Source organism: Podospora anserina, chromosome 2 (assembly GCF_000226545.1).
Source record: "Podospora anserina S mat+ genomic DNA chromosome 2, supercontig 1".
Taxonomy (NCBI): domain Eukaryota; kingdom Fungi; phylum Ascomycota; class Sordariomycetes; order Sordariales; family Podosporaceae; genus Podospora; species Podospora anserina.
In genome coordinates, this window is record NW_001914830.1 from 192,866 (window position 1) to 212,142 (window position 19,277).

Sequence of the window (19,277 nt, forward strand, 5' to 3'; positions counted from 1 at the left end):
GGGCCTTGCGATGTCGTGATCGAGACCCCCTGTAGATGCATAAGGCAGCGCGGGGAGGCGCCCCCCCTTTAACCAATAACAGTGGCGGATAGCATATGTCGCCATTCTAGCGGAAATGTGGCAATGGACTTGGACTCTTGTTGTGGTGATGTTGGGTATCTGGGGTTGCAGATTTTTGTCCTGCGCTTTGGCCTCTGATAGACGATGGCCGGTACCCTTTCTTATCCTCTATGCAGAACAATGATCGCCTTTGACGAATTCAAGCCATATCTGGTTGAGACGAGCCCGAGTCCCCCACGGAGGCTCACGGCTATTAAAGAGGAGTGATGTCTTGAAAATGGTGCGATGTTTTGCCTCTTGAGCTTGTCTTCTCATCTCAGGGCACATACGTAGACACGTGCCTTAATCGCCGAGACTCTGTCCGACCTTCCCCAAGCATCCCAATTACCATGACGGCCAAGCTCTCAGCAGATGCCCAAACGGCGCCTCCTACGGCTGACCAGGCAGACCAACATAATGACCAGAGTCTTCGGAAAGTGAAGGCCGAGCAAGACCCCTTGTCAGCCTCGCCGTCCATCGATGTCGAGCACAGCGATGTGGACGAAAAGTCACTCTTGCGCAAGATCGACTGGCGCCTCTTGCCCGCCGTCGGTGTGCTGTATCTGCTGTCCTTTCTCGACCGCAGCAATGTTGGCAACGCAAGGATCGAGGGCCTTACGGGCGACCTACACATGACCGGAAATCAATACCTCACCGGCCTGACGTTGTATTTCGTAGGCTATGTCATCTTCGAGGTAAGTAGCAGCATCTAATAGCCTCTTAAAGAGGCTCTGTACTGACAACGGGTCTTGGCCGGCGCCTTGGTTTGCTAGGTTCCATGTAACATCATCCTCAAGCGGACCACGCCTAGGTTTTGGTTGCCAACCCTGACCATTCTGTGGGGCATCGTGGCCACGCTGATGGGCATTGTTCAAGACTTGACAGGCTTTTTCATTGCCCGCTTTTTCTTGGGCGTCACAGAGTCTGGTCTCTTCCCCGGTGTGGTGTACTACTTTTCAATGTGGTATAAGCGACGGGAGAGACAATTTCGCATCTCACTTTTCTTCAGTGCCGCGGCCCTTGCCGGTTCGTTTGGTGGAATTCTCGCCTATGGCATCGGACACATGCGAGGGATTGTGTGGGAAAACGGCTGGCGATGGATCTTTATTCTCGTAAGTCGACCAACAAGTGGCCGCGTGTGCCTCGTGGCTTGTCGGTGATGGCAGTGAACTGACACTAAGTCGATGAGCAGGAGGGCATTGCTACCGTCGTGGTTGCCGTGTTTGCGTATTGGTTCATCTACAACTACCCAGACACGGCCGAGTTCCTGACAGCTAAGGAACGGAGTTTCATCCGGAACCGTCTTGCTGCTGACAGCGATGCCACCCATGACGAGCGTTTCACATGGGGCAACGTTGCCAAGGCGCTCAAGGACCCAAAGTGTTGGCTCTACGGCCTCAGTTTCCACACCATGAGCCTGCCTCTCTACACCTTCTCTCTTTTCTTGGTGCGTCAAACTTGAAACCGCCTGCTGCTGTCAAATGCCAGTGTTGGAATGCTGACAAAGGCCGGCCTTTCTTGCTCGTTAGCCCTCCATCATCAGAGATCTCGGCTACACTGCAGCCAACGCCCAGCTCTTGACCATCCCCCCTTATGCTTTCGCCTTCTTCACAACCCTGACGGTGGCAACCTTTTCCGAAAAGTACGGGCAACGCGCCATTCCGCTCATCGGCTCGGCATCCTTTGCCATGATAGGCTACATTATCCTGCTGGCCAACACGGACCCCAAGAGCCGGCCAGGGCTCTCATATACGGGAACCTTCTTTGCCGCCGGAGGTATCTACCCAGCGACGGCCTTGGCGCTGTCGTGGCCGGCCATCAACGTCTCGGGCCAGACAAAACGAGCAGTCGCCAACGGTATGCAGATCAGCATTGGAAACCTGGGTGCTGTGCTAGGAACACAGCTCTACCGGCAAAACGACGGGCCCCGGTACATTGTCGGGCACAGCTTTGCGCTGGGCTACTTGGCAGGAAACATCATTGTGTCGCTGATTCTGTACTTGATTTTGAAGAAGGAAAACACCAGGCGGGATGGCATCACGGCCGAGGTCAAGGAGGTGGGCGAGCTGCACGGGGACTGGGACGGCGACGACGACGCGCGGTGGCGTTTTCAGTACTGATGTACAGAGTACCGGATAATAATTCAGAAATGTCCAGCTTTTGCTTCATAATCCGTACATTTATTTGTAGTGTAGTGTGGTGTAGTGTAGTGTAAAGGGGTTCAGGGGCAAGGCTGCATGTGGAGATCGCCAAGTTCCAAGTTCTGAAGGATGGTGCTTGGCGGGTAAAATGTGCATCTGAAACAAGCTTTGCAGTCCTGGAAATCGAGAGTTCGTCCCGTCTGGCGTGTCTGGGTCATGCCGGCAGATCACGAGATTTGGGCTGGACGCAAAGCGTAGGGCAAGACCGGGCTATGCTTGGCTTTCCACACACACCCCGTGCCTCCCCTCCCTCCCCAAAGCAAGAGAGGCACGTAGTGTAGTGTAGGTGATTAAAAAAGCCTGCGTCGGACTTGTCAGACAGCCGCACCTCAGGTACCTGAACAGATCATGTTGCAGCACCTGAAAGATGCCAACACGTGTCCAGGGCTTTCCGCATCGGGAAGCTGCTGGTCCAAGCGCTCCCTTGTGCGCGCGCCAACAGGGGGAGGTGGTATGGATCAACGCGGTTTCAGAAAGCTTCAGACGGTCCAGAACACACGGGACACTGCCACCGTCAGCTCAACCCCTGCGCGGCCCAGCATCAGCAAGTGCAGCAGTGCCTGCCGCCAATTGATGGGTTGAGATTGATGATTCCTGACATTGGTTGATGAGAGCAATTGCCAATTGACATCCCGTCTCGTCTCGTCTTGTCTGTCTGTAAGATCTCGTATCCTACCTACCTATCTCCGTCCCCGATCGCCTCCTTACACCCCCCCTCCCTCCTCCCTCCATTTTTTTCCCTTTCCTCTCTCCCTTCTCTTCCTTTTCTTTCTTTCTTCTCTTCTTCTCCTTTGCTTTGGCTTTCTCCCTCCTCGCCCTTTCTCGTAGCTCCTCAGCCTCTGTGATCTAGCCATCAAAGAGACACTCACACCCTCTCGCTCACGACCGATCTTTCTCCCATTGTGGCCATCCAACTGGAACTCCAAAACCATCCGCCATGTCCGACGATGGCCCTGCTGCCGGCGCCCCGGCTGCTCCTGTAGCTGAAGCTGGAGGGGCTGCCGGCCACAGCCAAGGCGGTCTTCACAGCGAGACAAGACCAAAGCGCATCAGCACCCACAGCCCCGTGATAGAGGACATTGCTTCGCTCACCTCGCCCCGGCTCTTCACCCCAAATCCCTTCAGTCGCAAGAACACATCGTTGGATATTGATGATTACTTTGTGAGTTCCTCCTGACCGGTCGGTCCCTTGGCTGTGGCGACGGAATGGCTGGATGAACCCAGGTGCTGATACTGCTCTGCAGACAGGTCCACGCGATATCCAGAAACACTCCAAATGGCCCATCTTCCTCCAGATGCATGGCAGCATCTTGCCCAAGATGATTCTGCCCTTGCTCGCTATTGGCGCCTGGGCGTCTCTCATCACCATCCTTAGTATGAAGGTGTACATGCGTAGGTCCCTGTTGCCTTTTCTTTGTTTGCCACCGTGCGCACAACTAACGCAATGTCTTTCCCATATAGTCGGCATAAACAGCATTCTGCTCACCGTCCTCGGTTTTGTCGTCGGTCTGAGCTTGTCATTCCGCAGCTCCACGGCCTATGAGCGCTACAACGAAGGCAGAAAGTACTGGGCGCAGCTGATTCTGGCAACCCAGAATTTGGGTCGGATCTACTGGGTGCATGCTTCTGGCCGCAAGGATGTGCCCGAAGAGAAGAAGGACCTGGTGAAGAGACGCGAAGTGCTGGAGAAGCTGTAAGTCCCCATGCCGTGGAGAGTCTAGGCGCATGTGGGCTGACCTGTTGGCGTGACGACCAGCACCGCTATGAATCTTTTGGTGGCATTTGCTGTTGCCCTTAAGCACAAGCTGCGCTTCGAACCATACACGTGCTACGAGGACATCTCGAGTCTCATTTCACACCTGGATACCTTTGCCAAGGTGGCCACCGAGGAGGACCCCGAAAATGCGCACCGGACCTTCAAGCGCCCGAGTTTCTTCAAGAGCGTGGGCGAGTACCTGGGAGTGTCGTTTGCAGAAAGCAACCCACGCAAGTCCCTTAAGAAGGCTGCCGTCCCCCTGGGCAACCTCCCCCTCGAGATTCTGTCGTACCTTGCCTCCTTCACCGACGAGCTCGCCCTCAGCGGCCGCCTGCCCGTCACCATGCACCAGACCATGGCCTACAACAACATCATGTCGCTCAACGACGTGCTTGTGGGCACGGAAAGAGTGCTCACCACGCCGCTCCCCATTGCCTACTCGATCGCCATCGCCCAAATCACATGGGTGTACATCCTGCTGCTGCCCTTCCAGCTCGTCAAGGTGCTGGAGTGGATCACGATTCCCGCCACAGTTGCCGCGGCGTATATCATCCTGGGCATTCTGTTCATCGGTCGCGAAATCGAAAACCCTTTTGGCCAGGACGTCAACGACCTACCCCTCGAGGCCTATGCTGCTCAGGTGGCCGCCGAGATGGACGTGATCGCCAGCCGTCCCGTCCGCCCCAGCTACGAGTGGATAGAATCCAAGGACAACCACGTCCTGTGGCCCCTGTCCCACTCGGGCTGGCCCGTGTGGATGAACCGTCCCGAAGAAAAGATCCACGAGGCCGTCAACCACAAGGTCCTGGCCACCTTTCACAGCAAACGAGCCAAGGAAGAGGCGATTGCACAAGGAAAAGTGCACTCGGAAAAGAATGGCCACAAAACGGTGAGCGTGGAGGCCGTGTAGGCTGTGTAGGCAGAGTAAGGGGGCGTCTTGAATTTATGTATGAAGGAAAAACAGCGGGGCGAGGAAGTGTCGGGGGTTGGAAAATGGTCTGGTCATGACAAAATAAGCCAAAATGATGCATGGAATGGCGTCGAGCATTTTGGTTTCACTTTCTACAAATCTTTTTTTTCTCCTTCCTCCCTTTGCTTGTCTCATAACCACACGACAACGCTGGGGTTGTTTTCGTCACACATACCTATTAACCATCTAATAAATATTGATCATGCACATGGTTAGCTCTTCTCTGTCCCATTCTTCTCCCACCAAACTTTTTTCTTGGGCTTTCAACGATAGGGCAACGTGCGAGCCATCTCCTTGATGTCTCGATCCTGCTTGTACTCGGCAATGCTGTGCTTGCCGGCAACATGGCTGACCAATGTCTCCTCGGTTTTACACAACGTGTCTCGATCGCGATGACACAGACATAGGTAACAGGCGTACCCTGAATCTGGACGATGACACTTTGCCACAAACCGCGGGGTCAATATGAAGGACTTAGTATCGACCTTTTCGTCTTTGTCGCCGTAGCGACTTCCACGTGAAGATGATCTTCCTCGACGTTCCCAGTCCCGATCCCGGTCTCGGATAACCACCTCCTTTTCGATTCGCCAGGAGGATTGACACCCCTCTCTCTCATCTCGGCCCGCCGGGGGATTCTCTAGCAGGGTACCGCACGCCGGGCAGGTGACGTGGACCAGTGTGGGAGACGGGCTGTGCTGCAAGTCTACCGCATATGGGCAGAACAGAGGGCCTTTTCTGTTGGTACCGCTCCGCATGCCGTCATGATACAGATTGGCGGCTGCTGCAGGAGGGAGTGCTTTTCGTACAGGTGGATGGTCCCAGCCAGCCTCACTTGCTGCATCTCCTCGAAGAGAGGGCGTGGAGGACGTACGGCGGATGGGCGCTCCGGGCCTTGGCCCTCGTCTCGGGATCGGGGCGGACTGGAGGAAACGCTGATACTGGTCTTGGAGGGCGCGAATGCTGCCCTCGCGCGCAAACTCGGATGTGTTGTACAGCCTGCTCAGATCTGGCGGTTGGCCAGTAAGCAGGGCTTCCTCCAAGAGCTTGATGACGGTGCTCTGGAGTACTATGATTTGGCTCTGCAGCTGGGTTTGAGCGACCACTGGCCAGGAAAGCCAACAGTCAGCACGTCGTTCCTGGGGAAAGGTAGAGCGGGACTGGAGGTCTTACGGTCACCCCGGGCAAACTTTTGTCCCATCGTATTGTAGAAGCGGTCGTACTCTCGCTGGATACTTGGGCCGCCGTGCTGAAGAGAGCGTCGAAGATGGCGGGCACCATCATCGTCTCGGTCGTGGTCATCATCCGCATCGGAATCAGACGCGGAACCGCCACCCTTTGCTCTCTTTCTCTGACCCTGTTTGCCTTGCTCTTCCTTCAGTTTCGTCCTCTCTTCCTCGGCCGTGTTCAATCGCGCCTCGAGCTCCTTGATTCGTTTGTTTTGGCCCTTGTCCCGCTTCCTCTGCCGCCGCTGCTCGACCAAGCGGTCGTAGAGGTTGATGCCTGTGATGAATGTGCCTGCAATGGTCGAGATGAGCGTTGCGAGGACAAATGCTTGCTGCGGGAGCTGTCAGCTTTCACGTCGTCAAACGCAAGAGAGATGGATGCTCTACTTGCCTTCAACTCTTTTTTCTCAGCCAAGTTGGCAGCGTCCATGGCTGCTGCTGGTCGGTTGTCGATGGCGGCTTCTGCACAATAGACGGTCGACAGCGACGTTTGCTGGCCAGAACTGGAGGGGAATCACGGATAATTAAAGTAGGACATCTGATCGACATGCAATACGGCCCAAGTACCGACCCTGAGCCCAAGATGGCATTCCTCGGGCCCCCTCGACATCATCCCGCATGGGCTGTCTCGGTTCTGTGGTGTGTTGTGTCACGTCGAAGATACAGGGGTTCCAACTAATGACATCATGGGTGCTATTGAAGTCACTGGCAATTGGCTGCTGGCCGCCATTGGACGGGTGGGTGCAGATCATGCATCTGGGGCTGCTATAGTACTAGGTGTCGGATCAGCTTCATCAGCATCGGTTTGCATCCGAAGAACCAAGTGGCACATTTGGAAGTGCTGTTGTCTGCTAGCGTCAGCAGGTCAAGTGACCGCCGTATGATGATGATGATGACGACGCTGCAGCAAGAGAGGTAAGAGGTAAGTAGGTAGGTAGTGTTATTCTGTAGGTACTGCGGGTCACACCGTGGCTCGTGCACTTGCCCTTCACCCTTAGGTATCGTTCACAAATAGCGAACGGGCCGCCCGCCAGCTGAAGGCGGGGGTTTAGGTAAGGGGGCTGCCCCTCACCGCCCAAGCACGGGGGCTCCTGTCCAGCTTGAAACTGCCTGTGCTGTCCATCGGTGCCTGGACCCGACGCGGGTCGGGTGCCCTTCCTCGCAGCGCGTCCCCGGCCGATTTGAACCACCTACTCCGTAATATCCCCCGATCCAATTGAAGCTGAGCTGCAACCACCACGCGGACAGCAGGCCAACCTCACGATGCTGTCGGGAATCCTCATCTTCAACCAGAAGGGCGAGAATCTAATCTTCCGTGCCTTTCGCAACGACTGCCGCCCGCGTCTCGCCGATGTCTTCCGCATTCAGGTCATCAGCAATGCCCAGGTCCGCTCACCCATCCTGACCCTCGGCAGCACCACCTTCAGCCATGTCAAGCACGAGAACATTTACCTGGTGGCCATCACCAAGAGCAACGCCAATGCCGCTCTCGTTTTCGAGTTTCTCTACCGCTTGATCCAGCTCGGCCGTGGCTACTTTGCCAAGTTTGACGAGGAGGCCGTCAAGAACAACTTCGTCCTGGTTTATGAGCTCCTGGATGGTGTGTTTGTCTTGTTTGCTTATCTGCTTGTTGTCTGCCGCGGCGGCCGCTGCTAACGGTGCTCTCTCTCTCTCCCTTTTGCGCAGAAATTATCGACTTTGGCTATCCCCAAAACACCGAGACCGACACGCTCAAGATGTACATCACCACCGAGGGCGTCAGGTCGGAACGCGCCGTCGAGGACTCGGCCAAGATCACCATGCAGGCCACGGGCGCGCTGTCGTGGCGCAAGGCTGATGTCAAGTACCGCAAGAACGAGGCCTTTGTCGATGTCATTGAGGATGTGAATCTTCTGATGAGCGCAACCGGCTCCGTGCTCCGAGCCGACGTCACCGGTCAGATTATCATGCGCGCCTACCTGAGCGGGACACCCGAGTGCAAGTTTGGCCTCAACGACCGCCTGCTTCTTGACAACGACGGCATGCAGACTCTTCCGAGCGGGAACAGGCAGGGGAGCAAGGCAACCAAGGCGGCTGCCGGCAGTGTGACGCTGGAGGACTGCCAGTTCCACCAATGCGTCAAGCTGGGCAAGTTTGACAGCGACCGCATCATCTCGTTTGTGCCGCCTGACGGCGAGTTTGAGCTGATGCGCTACCGTGCCACCGAAAACGTCAATCTGCCCTTCAAGGTCCACGCCATCGTCAACGAGGTCGGCAAGACAAAGGTCGAGTACAGCATCGGTGTGCGCGCCAACTTTGGCTCCAAGCTTTTTGCCACCAATGTTATTGTCCGCATCCCGACCCCGCTTAACACGGCTAGGATCACGGAGCGGTGCACCCAGGGAAAGGCCAAGTACGAGCCGTCGGAAAACAACATTGTCTGGAAAATCGGCCGCTTCACCGGCCAGAGCGAGTTCGTGCTGAGCGCCGAGGCCGAGCTGACCAGCATGACCAACCAAAAGGCCTGGAGCCGACCGCCACTGAGTATGAGCTTCAGCCTCCTGATGTTCACCAGCTCCGGGCTGCTGGTCCGATACCTAAAAGTGTTCGAGAAGAGCAACTACTCCAGCGTCAAGTGGGTGAGGTACATGACGAGGGCCGGGAGCTACGAGATCAGGTCAGTTTGCCAACCCAACTGGCTTTTAGAGGTGGGGGAAGTGTCCAAGCTAACACGGCCATGCCAGGTTCTAACCCCGTTTACTAATACCATGTGTTTTCTTTGGTGTGTCGCGGTATCTGCTGCATTGCATAGCACTGGCGTTCGGCGGCGTTTGGTTATTTCAAGAGCATGCGAGAATCTAATGATACACAACTTGATCGGGAATGGGAAAAAAAGAAACACCGTCTCCCACCGTGGCAGACCAGGACATGGCAGCCCACGCCAGCGGTTCTGCACAACGGAACTTTGATGTCTCCTCGGAATCACGTACTCCCTTCGCTGTTGCATGTGCTACCTCTTGGAGGGTGACCGGCGGGATGGCCCCCAGAGCTGACGAGGTGGCGGCGCCCCGTCTCGATCATTTCTCTGGTTCCCATAACCTTATGTTCAGATGGCTTGCTGGCAAACCACTGATAGCAGCCTGCGGACTTCCGGTTAACCCTGATCTTCTCGCTTCGTTCCGAGAGCACCCTGACACCCGCCTCCATCCTTTAACCGCGCTCTCGTCGATGGCTTTTAGCGTAAAAGCCGCCTGGTTTTGATCATGCGCTGCTCTCTCTCTCCGTCGTGGCCTCGTTCTCTGCTGCTAGGTGCCGTGGCCTTGTGTGCCCTGGCCACCGCCCAAACCTACACAAGCTGTAACCCAACGGCCAGTGAGTGCCCAGATAGCCGTTTGAGGTCCTCTCAAGGGACAGATGGCAGCTGACCAGACTTTGTGCAGAGCGCTGTCCCCCTGATGTTGGCCTGCCCGTTCCCAAGTACAGCATTGACTTCCGCAATGGCCCGGATAACAACCATTGGTCATCTGTTGGCACGGGGTCCGTCACGTACACGCCCAATTTCGGCGCTGCCTTCACTATCAACAAGCAAGGTGACTCCCCCACCATAGAGACAGCCTGGTACTTCTTTTTTGGCCGTGCCGAGGTGCACATGAGGGCAGCCAGTGGCACGGGCATCGTCAGTTGTGTGGTCCTAGAGTCGGATGACTTGGACGAAATTGACTGGGAATGGATCGGCGGCGAACGGAAAGAGGTGCAAACCAACTACTTTGGGAAAGGGAACACAACCACCTGGGACCGTGGCGGCAAGACCGCCATGGGAGACACCCAAGGGCTGATACATAACTACACCATCGACTGGACCCCAAGCCTGGTAACATGGTATATCGACGGTGCCATTGTCAGAACCCTGGCCTATCAAGATGCCCTCGGTGGCCGCAATTTTCCTCAGACGCCCATGAGGCTGAAACTGGGCATTTGGGCCGGAGGGGATTCAAATAATCCAAACGGGACAATTGACTGGGCCGGCGGCGTCACCAACTACACCCAGGGACCGTTTACCATGTACGTAGAGAGCGTCTTGGTCACGAATCTGAATCCAGCGGCGAGCTATTTTTACTCGGATTTGTCCGGAAGCTGGAAAAGCATCTCCATGACAAATGTCACAACCGGGCCTGTGCCAAGCCAAGCCCCAAAACCGATGCCGGTAGGAGAGAGCGGCGGTGGCCAGGGTCGTGAGAAAGGGACAGACAAAAGAGACAAGGGCGGAATCACCAGTGACGAGGAGCCCTTTGTGACCCACGACGTGACCGAAACAGCATCTGGCGTGGCTTCCTCGGCGACCGGTTTTGTCGGACATGGTGGAAACCCCATCACAACAACCACCATCGTTTCCACAGACCGCCCTACGGAGCCTGCCTACATCATTTCCGGAGGAAGTAGCTTGACGACTCGATTTGGTCTCGTGGGGATCTTGAGTGTTGCGGTGTGTACAGTGGGAATGCTGGCAGCAGTTTAACTTCTTTGTTGGATTCGTATGGCTGGAGTCTTTCTTATTGAAAAGTTGATAGTATGGGCACCTACCTAAGCAAACCTTTCCTTGCAAAACTCATTAGAGACATTTAGAGAATATTAGTAGTTCAAAACGAAGACCTACTACTTACAAACTGCTCGACGTAAGCTCCATTGTGAAATCGTATCCGACTGGTTGCAAGCCTCGACCAGTGGCCTTCTTATCTTGCTGTCTGCGAGCAACTAGGTGGGTGAGTATGTAAGGGTGCTCAGGGTGGAAACAGAGGTCTTGGCCTAGCTGAACACACGATAAACCAAAGTCGAGTTAAGGTAACTCCATGTAGGCGATGTTGGAACCAATCTTGGATGGTTGGTAACAGGTTAACAAGGAACCCATAGAGCAACCAAGTCTCCCGGCGATCATCCCGAGCCTTCTGCAACACCATAGCAAGTTTGAGCTTAGCTGCTGATCGTATCTGTTTTCTACTTGACAACGTATGATACAAACCACTCGGTGCTCTCGAGGTAGTTATATCAGTCGTACCTGTCTCTCAGTAGGTAGGTACGTGCACGAGCATCGGTGTATTTACAGCATCTCATCCAACGATGCATTTGTCGTGACATGGCTCCTATGACACATTCACCCGCCACGGATGAATTTCCCGAGCAATTTTCACGAGAAAATCTCGAGGAACGTCTTCACAGGTACACCAGCAATGCCTCGGACGCGGCCAAGCTCAACGTAACACTCCCCGCTCTCACGCTAGCCTCCTCCACCTGTTCGATTCCTTGCTTCACACACGTTCCGTCTTGGAAAGTCTGACCACCAAAGGTGGCGGGACTAGACCTGTCGGATCTGGAAGTAGCACTACTCCCAGTCAGTCTTTTGGACAGGACGCTCGTGAGGCCGGAAGGCAGTCCAGTCAACGTGAAGCTTTCTCTCGATCTGGTCCCCGATTCGTAGTAGTTGGAGTTGATGAGCAAGATTCGGATGGGCTTGTTGTCCTTGTAGATGGCGTATCCCCCAAAGTTATTCGAGAAGCTATCCAACGGAGCAATTCTTTGTGCTTCTGCCAGGGCCGCCGTGATGAAGTAAGCCCCATAATAAGGGTTTCCCATACTGAACCTGCCCCACCAACAGTACTGACAGTTTCCGATAGTTCCCTGGTGGAAGTAGATAGATTTGATGCCCAATAATAGGGACTGGGCGACATAGTCTACGATCCACAAAGCGGCGCCGAATGTTGGGCTTATGCCACCCCCTCCTGCGAGAATGCTGTCAGTAGCCGCAGAAAACACAGACGTTATATAGGACAAACCTTGGGTTGCGCTGTTTGTCTCCCCCATGATATAGTCCTTGCCAGCAGCTCTGGCTGCCGCAGCTTCAGCCTTGAAGGGCGCAATCTGTGTCGCAATCGCGCTATGGCTCATGAGTCTTGCCAAATTGTAGGTCCCTGCCCACTGTGGGTAATTATGCGAGTTGAAATTTTTGACAGCTGCCATCGCGTTTCCTTCCTCTCTGGCCAGATTCGCATTGTTGAATTTGTCTGTCCCAAAGAAGACGCCCGCGGAGATGATGCTGGAAGTTGTCAGATTGCTGGCCAAGGCCCTCTGCCATTCAACCTGACTGGCACGGTCCCGAGCTGCGTTCCAGGTGCCACCAGCGATCGGGTCGCTATTCGTGTAGAAGTTGGGTTCGTTGCCGAGCTCGATCGAGTCCAGGTTTCTCATCCTTTGGTGAGCGAGCCTTGAAGCTGCGAGAGTGTTGCCCAGATTATTCAGTCGCCTGTTGAGTCCAATTATAACCTTCCCGGGGTATGAGGCCGCCAAGTCGAAAAATGAAGGGCCAAACGTCAGACTCATGGGTGCATCAGCGGGGTTGCTGACAGAGTAAGTGACCGCTGCCGATGATTGGGCATTATATGTTGCCCGGTCTCTGTTGATATCCATTAGAGCGTGAACCCGAGGTGTCTTCATGCAAGAAAGATATGCTTACTGCGTTGTTCCACCAACCCTTACCGGCGGCCATGAGCCGGTGAGATCTTTGAAGTTCTTCAAGCACGTCATGGTGGACGTGACATTTTCCATGTAGCCAGGGAAAGTGAAGAATTCCAGTCTGCCCTAGAATGTCAGCCAGAGGTGCCTTGAGTTTCACTCGAGAGGAGACAGGAGTTGACTTACGACACGCCCACCGGCGCCGGATCCAGGAGAGGACTGGCATTCGATGGAGGCGATGATGGCACGCTGTACGAAACAGCTGCTACTAGATGTGGTGCATAGCTTGCAAGCCACAGGAAACTCAATCTGCTCACCATCATTGTTAGATAGGAAAACCAACAGGAAATAGTATACAACTTCCAGACAACGAGTTAGTTATTGGTCATAAGGACGTCTCCATTTTATCCTATATTGAAGATCTCTGTCAACACGAGAAAGGTTGCGTTGCAATGCTTAGTTCGGGTTGCGTGTGGCATACAGGGGTTTGACAACTGGAGGTAGTAGTACCCCTTGCTGCAAAAGCTTGGAGCCGGCAAAATACAAACATGATGCGGAGAAACTTAGTTCATTGGTGGAAATAATAGGCCGTCGAAACTGGCTTGCCATGGCTAAAAGGAAGGAACCGTTTGTTTCACAGGGACATCGGAAACAACCCAATTCAGTCTCTACGAACATGACATCGAGACTTAAGGACAATGGCTAGGAAGACTCAGAGCTCCTGAGCTTTACGATGGGAATTTTAGCTCAACTAGCTACACAGCACTATAGTAACATAATCCCTGCATCGTTTTTCGCGCTGATCTGTATCGCAGAACGACATGTCGGGCTGTTTAGCGAAGTGGGCAAGACATAAAGCCATTCTCATGGAAGCTAGACTCTATAGGCTGCTGGGATTTGATATGTTGAGCGGAAAACCGTCGCGTTACTGGAGGCCAATGTACACTCCAGTTCCGTGGCTAAAGGCCGCCTGAGCTTCTTCCAGTTTGTCGGGGGCTCCCTGGGTACCTAGTTATCTTACAGAGGGAAATTGTTGTAGCCTGGAAAATGCCCGGGTAATAGACTGAAGTATATGTGTGACGAACCCCTGTACAGAACCTCTGAAAGGGATACGGGTTGAAGGCTACTTCTGACAATTGGTTCGGTGCAGCTAAACAGTGCACAACAAGATGTCTCAATGTAAACACAAGATGCCGTGAATACAACTGTGAAATTGCATACTGGGGAACTGTCTATCTACACCAGCCAGTTCCTCCGTATATATAGACTTCTTTTCCCAGCCGTGCTTCCTCTGATCAGTGTCCTGAGCATACTGATCACTTACGCTCAGCCTGATCAGTGTCCTGATCATACTGATCATCCCGGTCTGGTCTGCTCAGTCTGATCAGTGCTCTGATCGCACTGATCATCGTCCCTCATTGTGATTGGCTCTCCTGGGTGTTTTCCCGATTGGTCCCTGCTCCCGCGGTTCCACAACCAATCGTTATTCTCGTCCATATACCAGGGTTGTGACAATATGCCGTAATTTAATAAGATTCTAAGTGGAAAAAAAGAAAGTAGAGCAAACACCAGATATATAAAATATATTTTAATAATGGTTTTACTTTCTTACTTGTGGAAACTTAGCTAGCTAGGTCCCTATAGGTAAAAAGCTTGTTTATAGGGGTTAAAGTAAAGAAGTCTGGAGTTATGAGATATTTACGTTACTTCCGACGATTAATTAACCGTATTTCCTCCCGCTAACCTCGTACTATCCCGATATTATACTTTTCCCTTCCGCCCTAATCGAAAATATAACTTTGATATTTAATCTAATTATTATATTTATTTAAAAGTGTTAAAATATGTGTATATTATAAATATTTATTTAACAATTATTAACAACTGGTTTTTTAAAGGTTAGAGTATTATAATTTTTTGGATTATATAAGTCGTTAAGCTTTTATAGTAAAATAAAGTTAAATATATTTTCTAATATAATATAATGCTTAATATACCAGTTTTTTTTTAAAAAGTATTTAATAGGGAATGATATTGTATTAATACTATATTTCTTAGTACCAATCTTACAATTTATTATATCATATGAATGTTTTTATATATTGTTTGTTAAGGGCTTACAACGCTGTTGTTTGGGATTATTTTAGTCTCTTGTTACTTGCGTTTTATTTTGCCGTTATGATAATAGGTAAAGCTACTATTCCCGTCTTTTACATTATGTTCCGAGCGCTTTTTTTTTATTAAATTTCTTTTTTTCATTATAGCTTTACTTACGATAATGAAACTAAAGAAAAAAGGATAATCTTTAAAACGAAAGTTCATAAAGCTCTAGATAAAGAAAATAATTTATTTAATATATTTTAATAAAATATTATAAAATCCATTAAAAGTTAGTTTTAATATATAAGCCTAAAGGCCCTATAACGGTAAATATTAATAGTTTTTATAGTGTAGTAGAATTAATTTATATAAAACCTATAGCTTACTGTCACGAATATAATATGGACACCCGAAAAGAACAACCAATAGGAAAGAGGAGGCACGGCAGCTAATTAAGAGAAAGGAGGATAGACCAATAAGAGGTGGATTATCCGGGACATAAAGGAATCATGAGCGATTTCTAGGAATCACTTATGAGCCTTAAGAGTTAGTTAAAATCCGGGAAGAAACAGAATAATCCAGGCTTAGCATTAGATCTATAATACGGAGGAACTAGATAGCTTATAAATAGTTCCGCAGTATGTAATTCACAATTATATTTACGGTATTTTGTATTTATATTAAAATATTTTATTATATACTATTTAGCTATACTAAACTAATTATTAAAAGTAGCCTTTAACCTATATCCCTTTCAGAGGTTCTATATAAGGGTTCGCCACACGTTATATACTTACTTTAACTCTATTACAGATAAGTTAAAAGTATTAAATTAACGCTATAGCCGGAAATGTTAATACTTAGATAGGGATATTTACTTAACTTACTATCGATTAGCTTTTCGCTTATATTTAAAAGTTTAAAAATAAATTACGCTTTTCCCACGAGACCCTTATATAAAAAAACGCTATACTCTACTAAAAGATCGGGACTTTACGTAAGGAGGGAGAGCGTATTAAGCTTAAGGCACCCGACCGCTACGGAGGTATAAAAGGAAAGCTAGGAGGATTTCTAATCTAGCTTAAAGCTTACTTTCGGTATTACCCTTTTTATTTTCCGGATAAGGAGTTTAAAGTTATATATATTACGTCTAGGCTTAAAGATATAATATTTATATAGTTTAAGCCGATTTTAAGAGATTACTTTGATAATATATATAATAAAAGGAAGGATATTAGTTAAACGTATTTTAAATCGTATAAAGACTTTAAAAAGAAAATTAAGGAGGTATTTAAAGAATATAACGAGGCTAAACGTGCTTAAGAATAATTAATTAACCTTAAGCAGACTCGATCTACTACCGACTATACTATAGTATTTAAGATAAACGTACTCCGTAACGTAATTAACGATAAAGGGTTAATATAATTATTTTACAACGGACTTAAAGAAAAAGTTAAGAATAAACTATATTAAATAGAGCGACCGGAAATTATTAACGAGTATATTATAATAATAATCTATATTAATAATTAATAATATTAATATCGTAAAGAGCGTAAGGGTATACGCGTGTAAAGACCGTATTACCCGAATAATAATAATAAAAAACGGCCTTACGGGACTTACGTTTTAAGGACTACTTAAGTAAAACTTATAAAAGTCGATACTATTTAATAATAAAAGTCGTAAGGCCGGGATAAAGGTAAAAATAATTATAAATATTTTAATTACAGTAAAATAAAATACTTTAAAAAGGACTATAGGGTATTTAAGTAATTCGGATAGAAAAAGGAGATTGCAATAATTATTATATTGAAGGGACCGAGGGTTATAGAGATTATAGCTAACGTGCGTAATAAGCGAGCGCAATAGACAAGCGAGCGGAATACTTTTTAATATCCTACTATAACTATCCTTAATTATATAACCATAATACTAGCAAACTACAATAACTGAATTAGAAATAGATGAATCAGATAATTCTGTAGCCTCCTTGCAGGTACGTGTATTATAGCCAGGCTTGCCGCACACACCATAGCACCGAATCTTCGTACGAGACCCCCCTACACTACTATTATTCTGTCGTATTTCCTGGGCTACCTGCTTACCTATAGCTTTTTAATCTAGTAGATCCTGTGCCTTTTATATAGTAAGTAACCCTTTAAGCCGCATACGTGTTTTTTTTGGCTCTCCGTCTCTTACTAAGCTCCTTATTGGCCTTACGTAGCGAAGAGACCTTTATACGGAGAAGAGTTACCTCGTATATTATACTTATTACTTCCTTAGTAAATTAGTCTATAGCGGCTAGTATTAAGGTTAGAGAGTTACCCTAATAGTTAGAAATTCGAGTTTTAATAAACATTAACTGTAAAGTAACCTCCCGAGGGTTATATAGCGTTTAAAAGACCTAAGGTAGTACTGTAGTTAGGCTCGAGGCTAGAGGTATTGGAGTCCGAATATATATATTTAGTTTAGATATTACTCTCTTTAGGTCGTACAGTATAAAGCCGGCTCTAATAAAACTACTTTAAATATTTTTTTTATAATCGAAATAAAAAATATTTCTCTAAATATATAAAGAAACTCTAATTTAGTAATATATATAATATTTATTCGTATTAATTATTTAATTTAGCGGTTATACGCTTTTTTTAATAGCGTAAAATAATTAATATTTAATAATTAAAGTATATAAAAGAAGTACGGAGGTATATATAGTATAATAATATTATACTTCCGGCAATTTTTTGAAGTAGTAACTTTCGTAGCCGTTAAAGATTAATAACCGATATTTATCCTTCGTACGAAATACCGTATAGAAATCGAAGTACTAAATTTAATCTATATTTTTTTTATTAATAGTCTAACTATTATCGATTATTATAATACATTAAGTAGCCGGAAGGCTATACTCTTAATATTAATTAATAAAATAATATTACCCGGCTAAAATAATAAATAATAAAATAGTTTAACCTAAAGTATTTACGCTCTAAATAACCGTAACCCACTTACGATTATTAAACTAAACCTATTTAACTTTATTACGGCTATTAAAAATTATAATTATTATACCCGCGAAAAATAATACCTATTATAAACCTAATCTCGTCGAAGTTATAGATATTATTATTTACGATACCGTACTTAACCTTAATATTCTATATAAAGGTAAACCACTCTCTAATAACCTTTAAATCCTCGCATTTAGCCCTCTAATAATTATATTTAGCGTAAAACGCGTCCGAAGTTCTAACTAGCGTTTAACGAAGTTATAAGCCTATCGTTTACTAATAGCGGGCGCGTTGCGTTCGCGTAGTAATCGGTTAGCTATATCTTCTACGTAATAAAGCCGAGGATGAAATGTACGCGTATAGAGCTTAATTATATATTAAATAATCGTTTATTCCTCTAAATCGGTAAGCTTATGTAAATTAGCTAAAATATCGTATCGTGTAAGCCGGCCGGCGCGTCGGTGAAAAAGAGTTGTATGGTTAACGTTATAGATCTTAGCTGCAGCTCGCAAGCTTAGCTTTTTATTATTTTAAGGAGCCTGGAGAGCCAGATTTAATCGTGCTTCATTTGACGGCGATATTATATTAGATTGTGGAGGAAATAAGTGTTGAAGGCGAAGGTAGTACGACGCGTGGAAAGTATTGCGCTCGCTTATCACGCACGTTATCGGGTATTAGTAAAACGAAGCGGCAAACTTTAAGGAAAATTCTAATTAATATACTAAGTAAAAAATAAAGTTCCAGGAACTATAGGAAGTAATAGAAAGGCGAAAGGCGGAGTACGAAGAAAAGGATCTTTAGATTTAAGTATTATAAGATTAATTAATATAAATTACTATAAAGGTTACTAAAAAACGATAATCCTATATAATAGGAAAGACTAATTAAGTAAACGATACTAGAAAAGTAGTATGGTAAGTATAGGATTACCGCTGTATAAGGATAGCTTAAGAAATCTATATATAAAAGCTAAAAAAAAATACTGGAAAGATAAGAAGGTCGTTAGTATTAGGATCGTAAAGTTATTAAGAAATATACTTACTTTTATACAGTATATTGTCACAGTTAACCTAACAGCAGGCCGCGCCACATATAGGGCGCAGGACGTCCCTAGCTAATCATTAAAGAAGTTAGGAGATAGCTAATCAGGGCTGGACGAAAGTGCTATGGCGCTAAGACACACGAGCACTCTGCAGGATGCAAGATGCTACGAGTGATCAGAGGCATAGCACGACGAGCACTTTGCAGGATGCAATATGCTATGGGTAATCGGGGCCGTAGTAGGGCGAGCACCTTAGGGCCCCAGGATCTATATATACGGAGGAACTGGCTAGTGTAGATAAATAGTTCCGCAGTATGCAATTCACAAATTGTATTTACAGTATCTTGTGTTTATATTAAGATATTTTATTGTGCACTATTTAGCTG

The 19,277-nt window shown here is 48.1% G+C and overlaps 6 protein-coding genes across 6 annotated transcripts; 4 read left to right on the plus strand and 2 right to left on the minus strand.

The window, feature by feature from the left end:
• Window positions 1–449: 449 nt before the first annotated feature.
• On the plus strand, window positions 450–2,219 carry PODANS_0_1270 (uncharacterized protein; the record flags this gene model as incomplete). The annotated part of the gene is made up of 4 exons (XM_001903137.1): window positions 450–794; window positions 873–1,211; window positions 1,292–1,546; window positions 1,629–2,219. 4 exons carry the CDS (start codon window positions 450–452, stop codon window positions 2,217–2,219), a joined length of 1,530 nt encoding a protein of 509 aa, XP_001903172.1.
• A 1,018-nt stretch (window positions 2,220–3,237) lies between these two features.
• PODANS_0_1280 (uncharacterized protein) lies at window positions 3,238–4,966 on the plus strand (the record flags this gene model as incomplete). Its single annotated transcript, XM_001903138.1, has 4 exons — window positions 3,238–3,462; window positions 3,545–3,692; window positions 3,762–3,993; window positions 4,057–4,966. The coding sequence occupies 4 exons, from the start codon at window positions 3,238–3,240 to the stop codon at window positions 4,964–4,966; spliced, it is 1,515 nt and encodes a 504-aa protein (XP_001903173.1).
• A 323-nt stretch (window positions 4,967–5,289) lies between these two features.
• Window positions 5,290–6,679, minus strand: PODANS_0_1290 (uncharacterized protein; the record flags this gene model as incomplete). The annotated part of the gene is made up of 3 exons (XM_001903139.1): window positions 5,290–6,128; window positions 6,197–6,583; window positions 6,637–6,679. The coding sequence occupies 3 exons, from the start codon at window positions 6,677–6,679 to the stop codon at window positions 5,290–5,292; spliced, it is 1,269 nt and encodes a 422-aa protein (XP_001903174.1).
• Window positions 6,680–7,434: 755 nt separating this feature from the next.
• Window positions 7,435–9,197, plus strand: PODANS_0_1300 (uncharacterized protein; the record flags this gene model as incomplete). Its single annotated transcript, XM_001903140.1, has 2 exons — window positions 7,435–7,849; window positions 7,936–9,197. Coding segments are annotated over 2 exons (1,677 nt in total), but the record flags the coding sequence as incomplete, so codon positions are not given.
• Window positions 9,198–9,491: 294 nt separating this feature from the next.
• On the plus strand, window positions 9,492–10,744 carry PODANS_0_1310 (uncharacterized protein; the record flags this gene model as incomplete). Its single annotated transcript, XM_001903141.1, has 2 exons — window positions 9,492–9,600; window positions 9,669–10,744. 2 exons carry the CDS (start codon window positions 9,492–9,494, stop codon window positions 10,742–10,744), a joined length of 1,185 nt encoding a protein of 394 aa, XP_001903176.1.
• Window positions 10,745–11,436: 692 nt separating this feature from the next.
• PODANS_0_1320 (uncharacterized protein) lies at window positions 11,437–13,055 on the minus strand (the record flags this gene model as incomplete). The annotated part of the gene is made up of 3 exons (XM_001903142.1): window positions 11,437–12,673; window positions 12,734–12,853; window positions 12,919–13,055. 3 exons carry the CDS (start codon window positions 13,053–13,055, stop codon window positions 11,437–11,439), a joined length of 1,494 nt encoding a protein of 497 aa, XP_001903177.1.
• Between the last annotated feature and the right edge of the window lie 6,222 nt (window positions 13,056–19,277).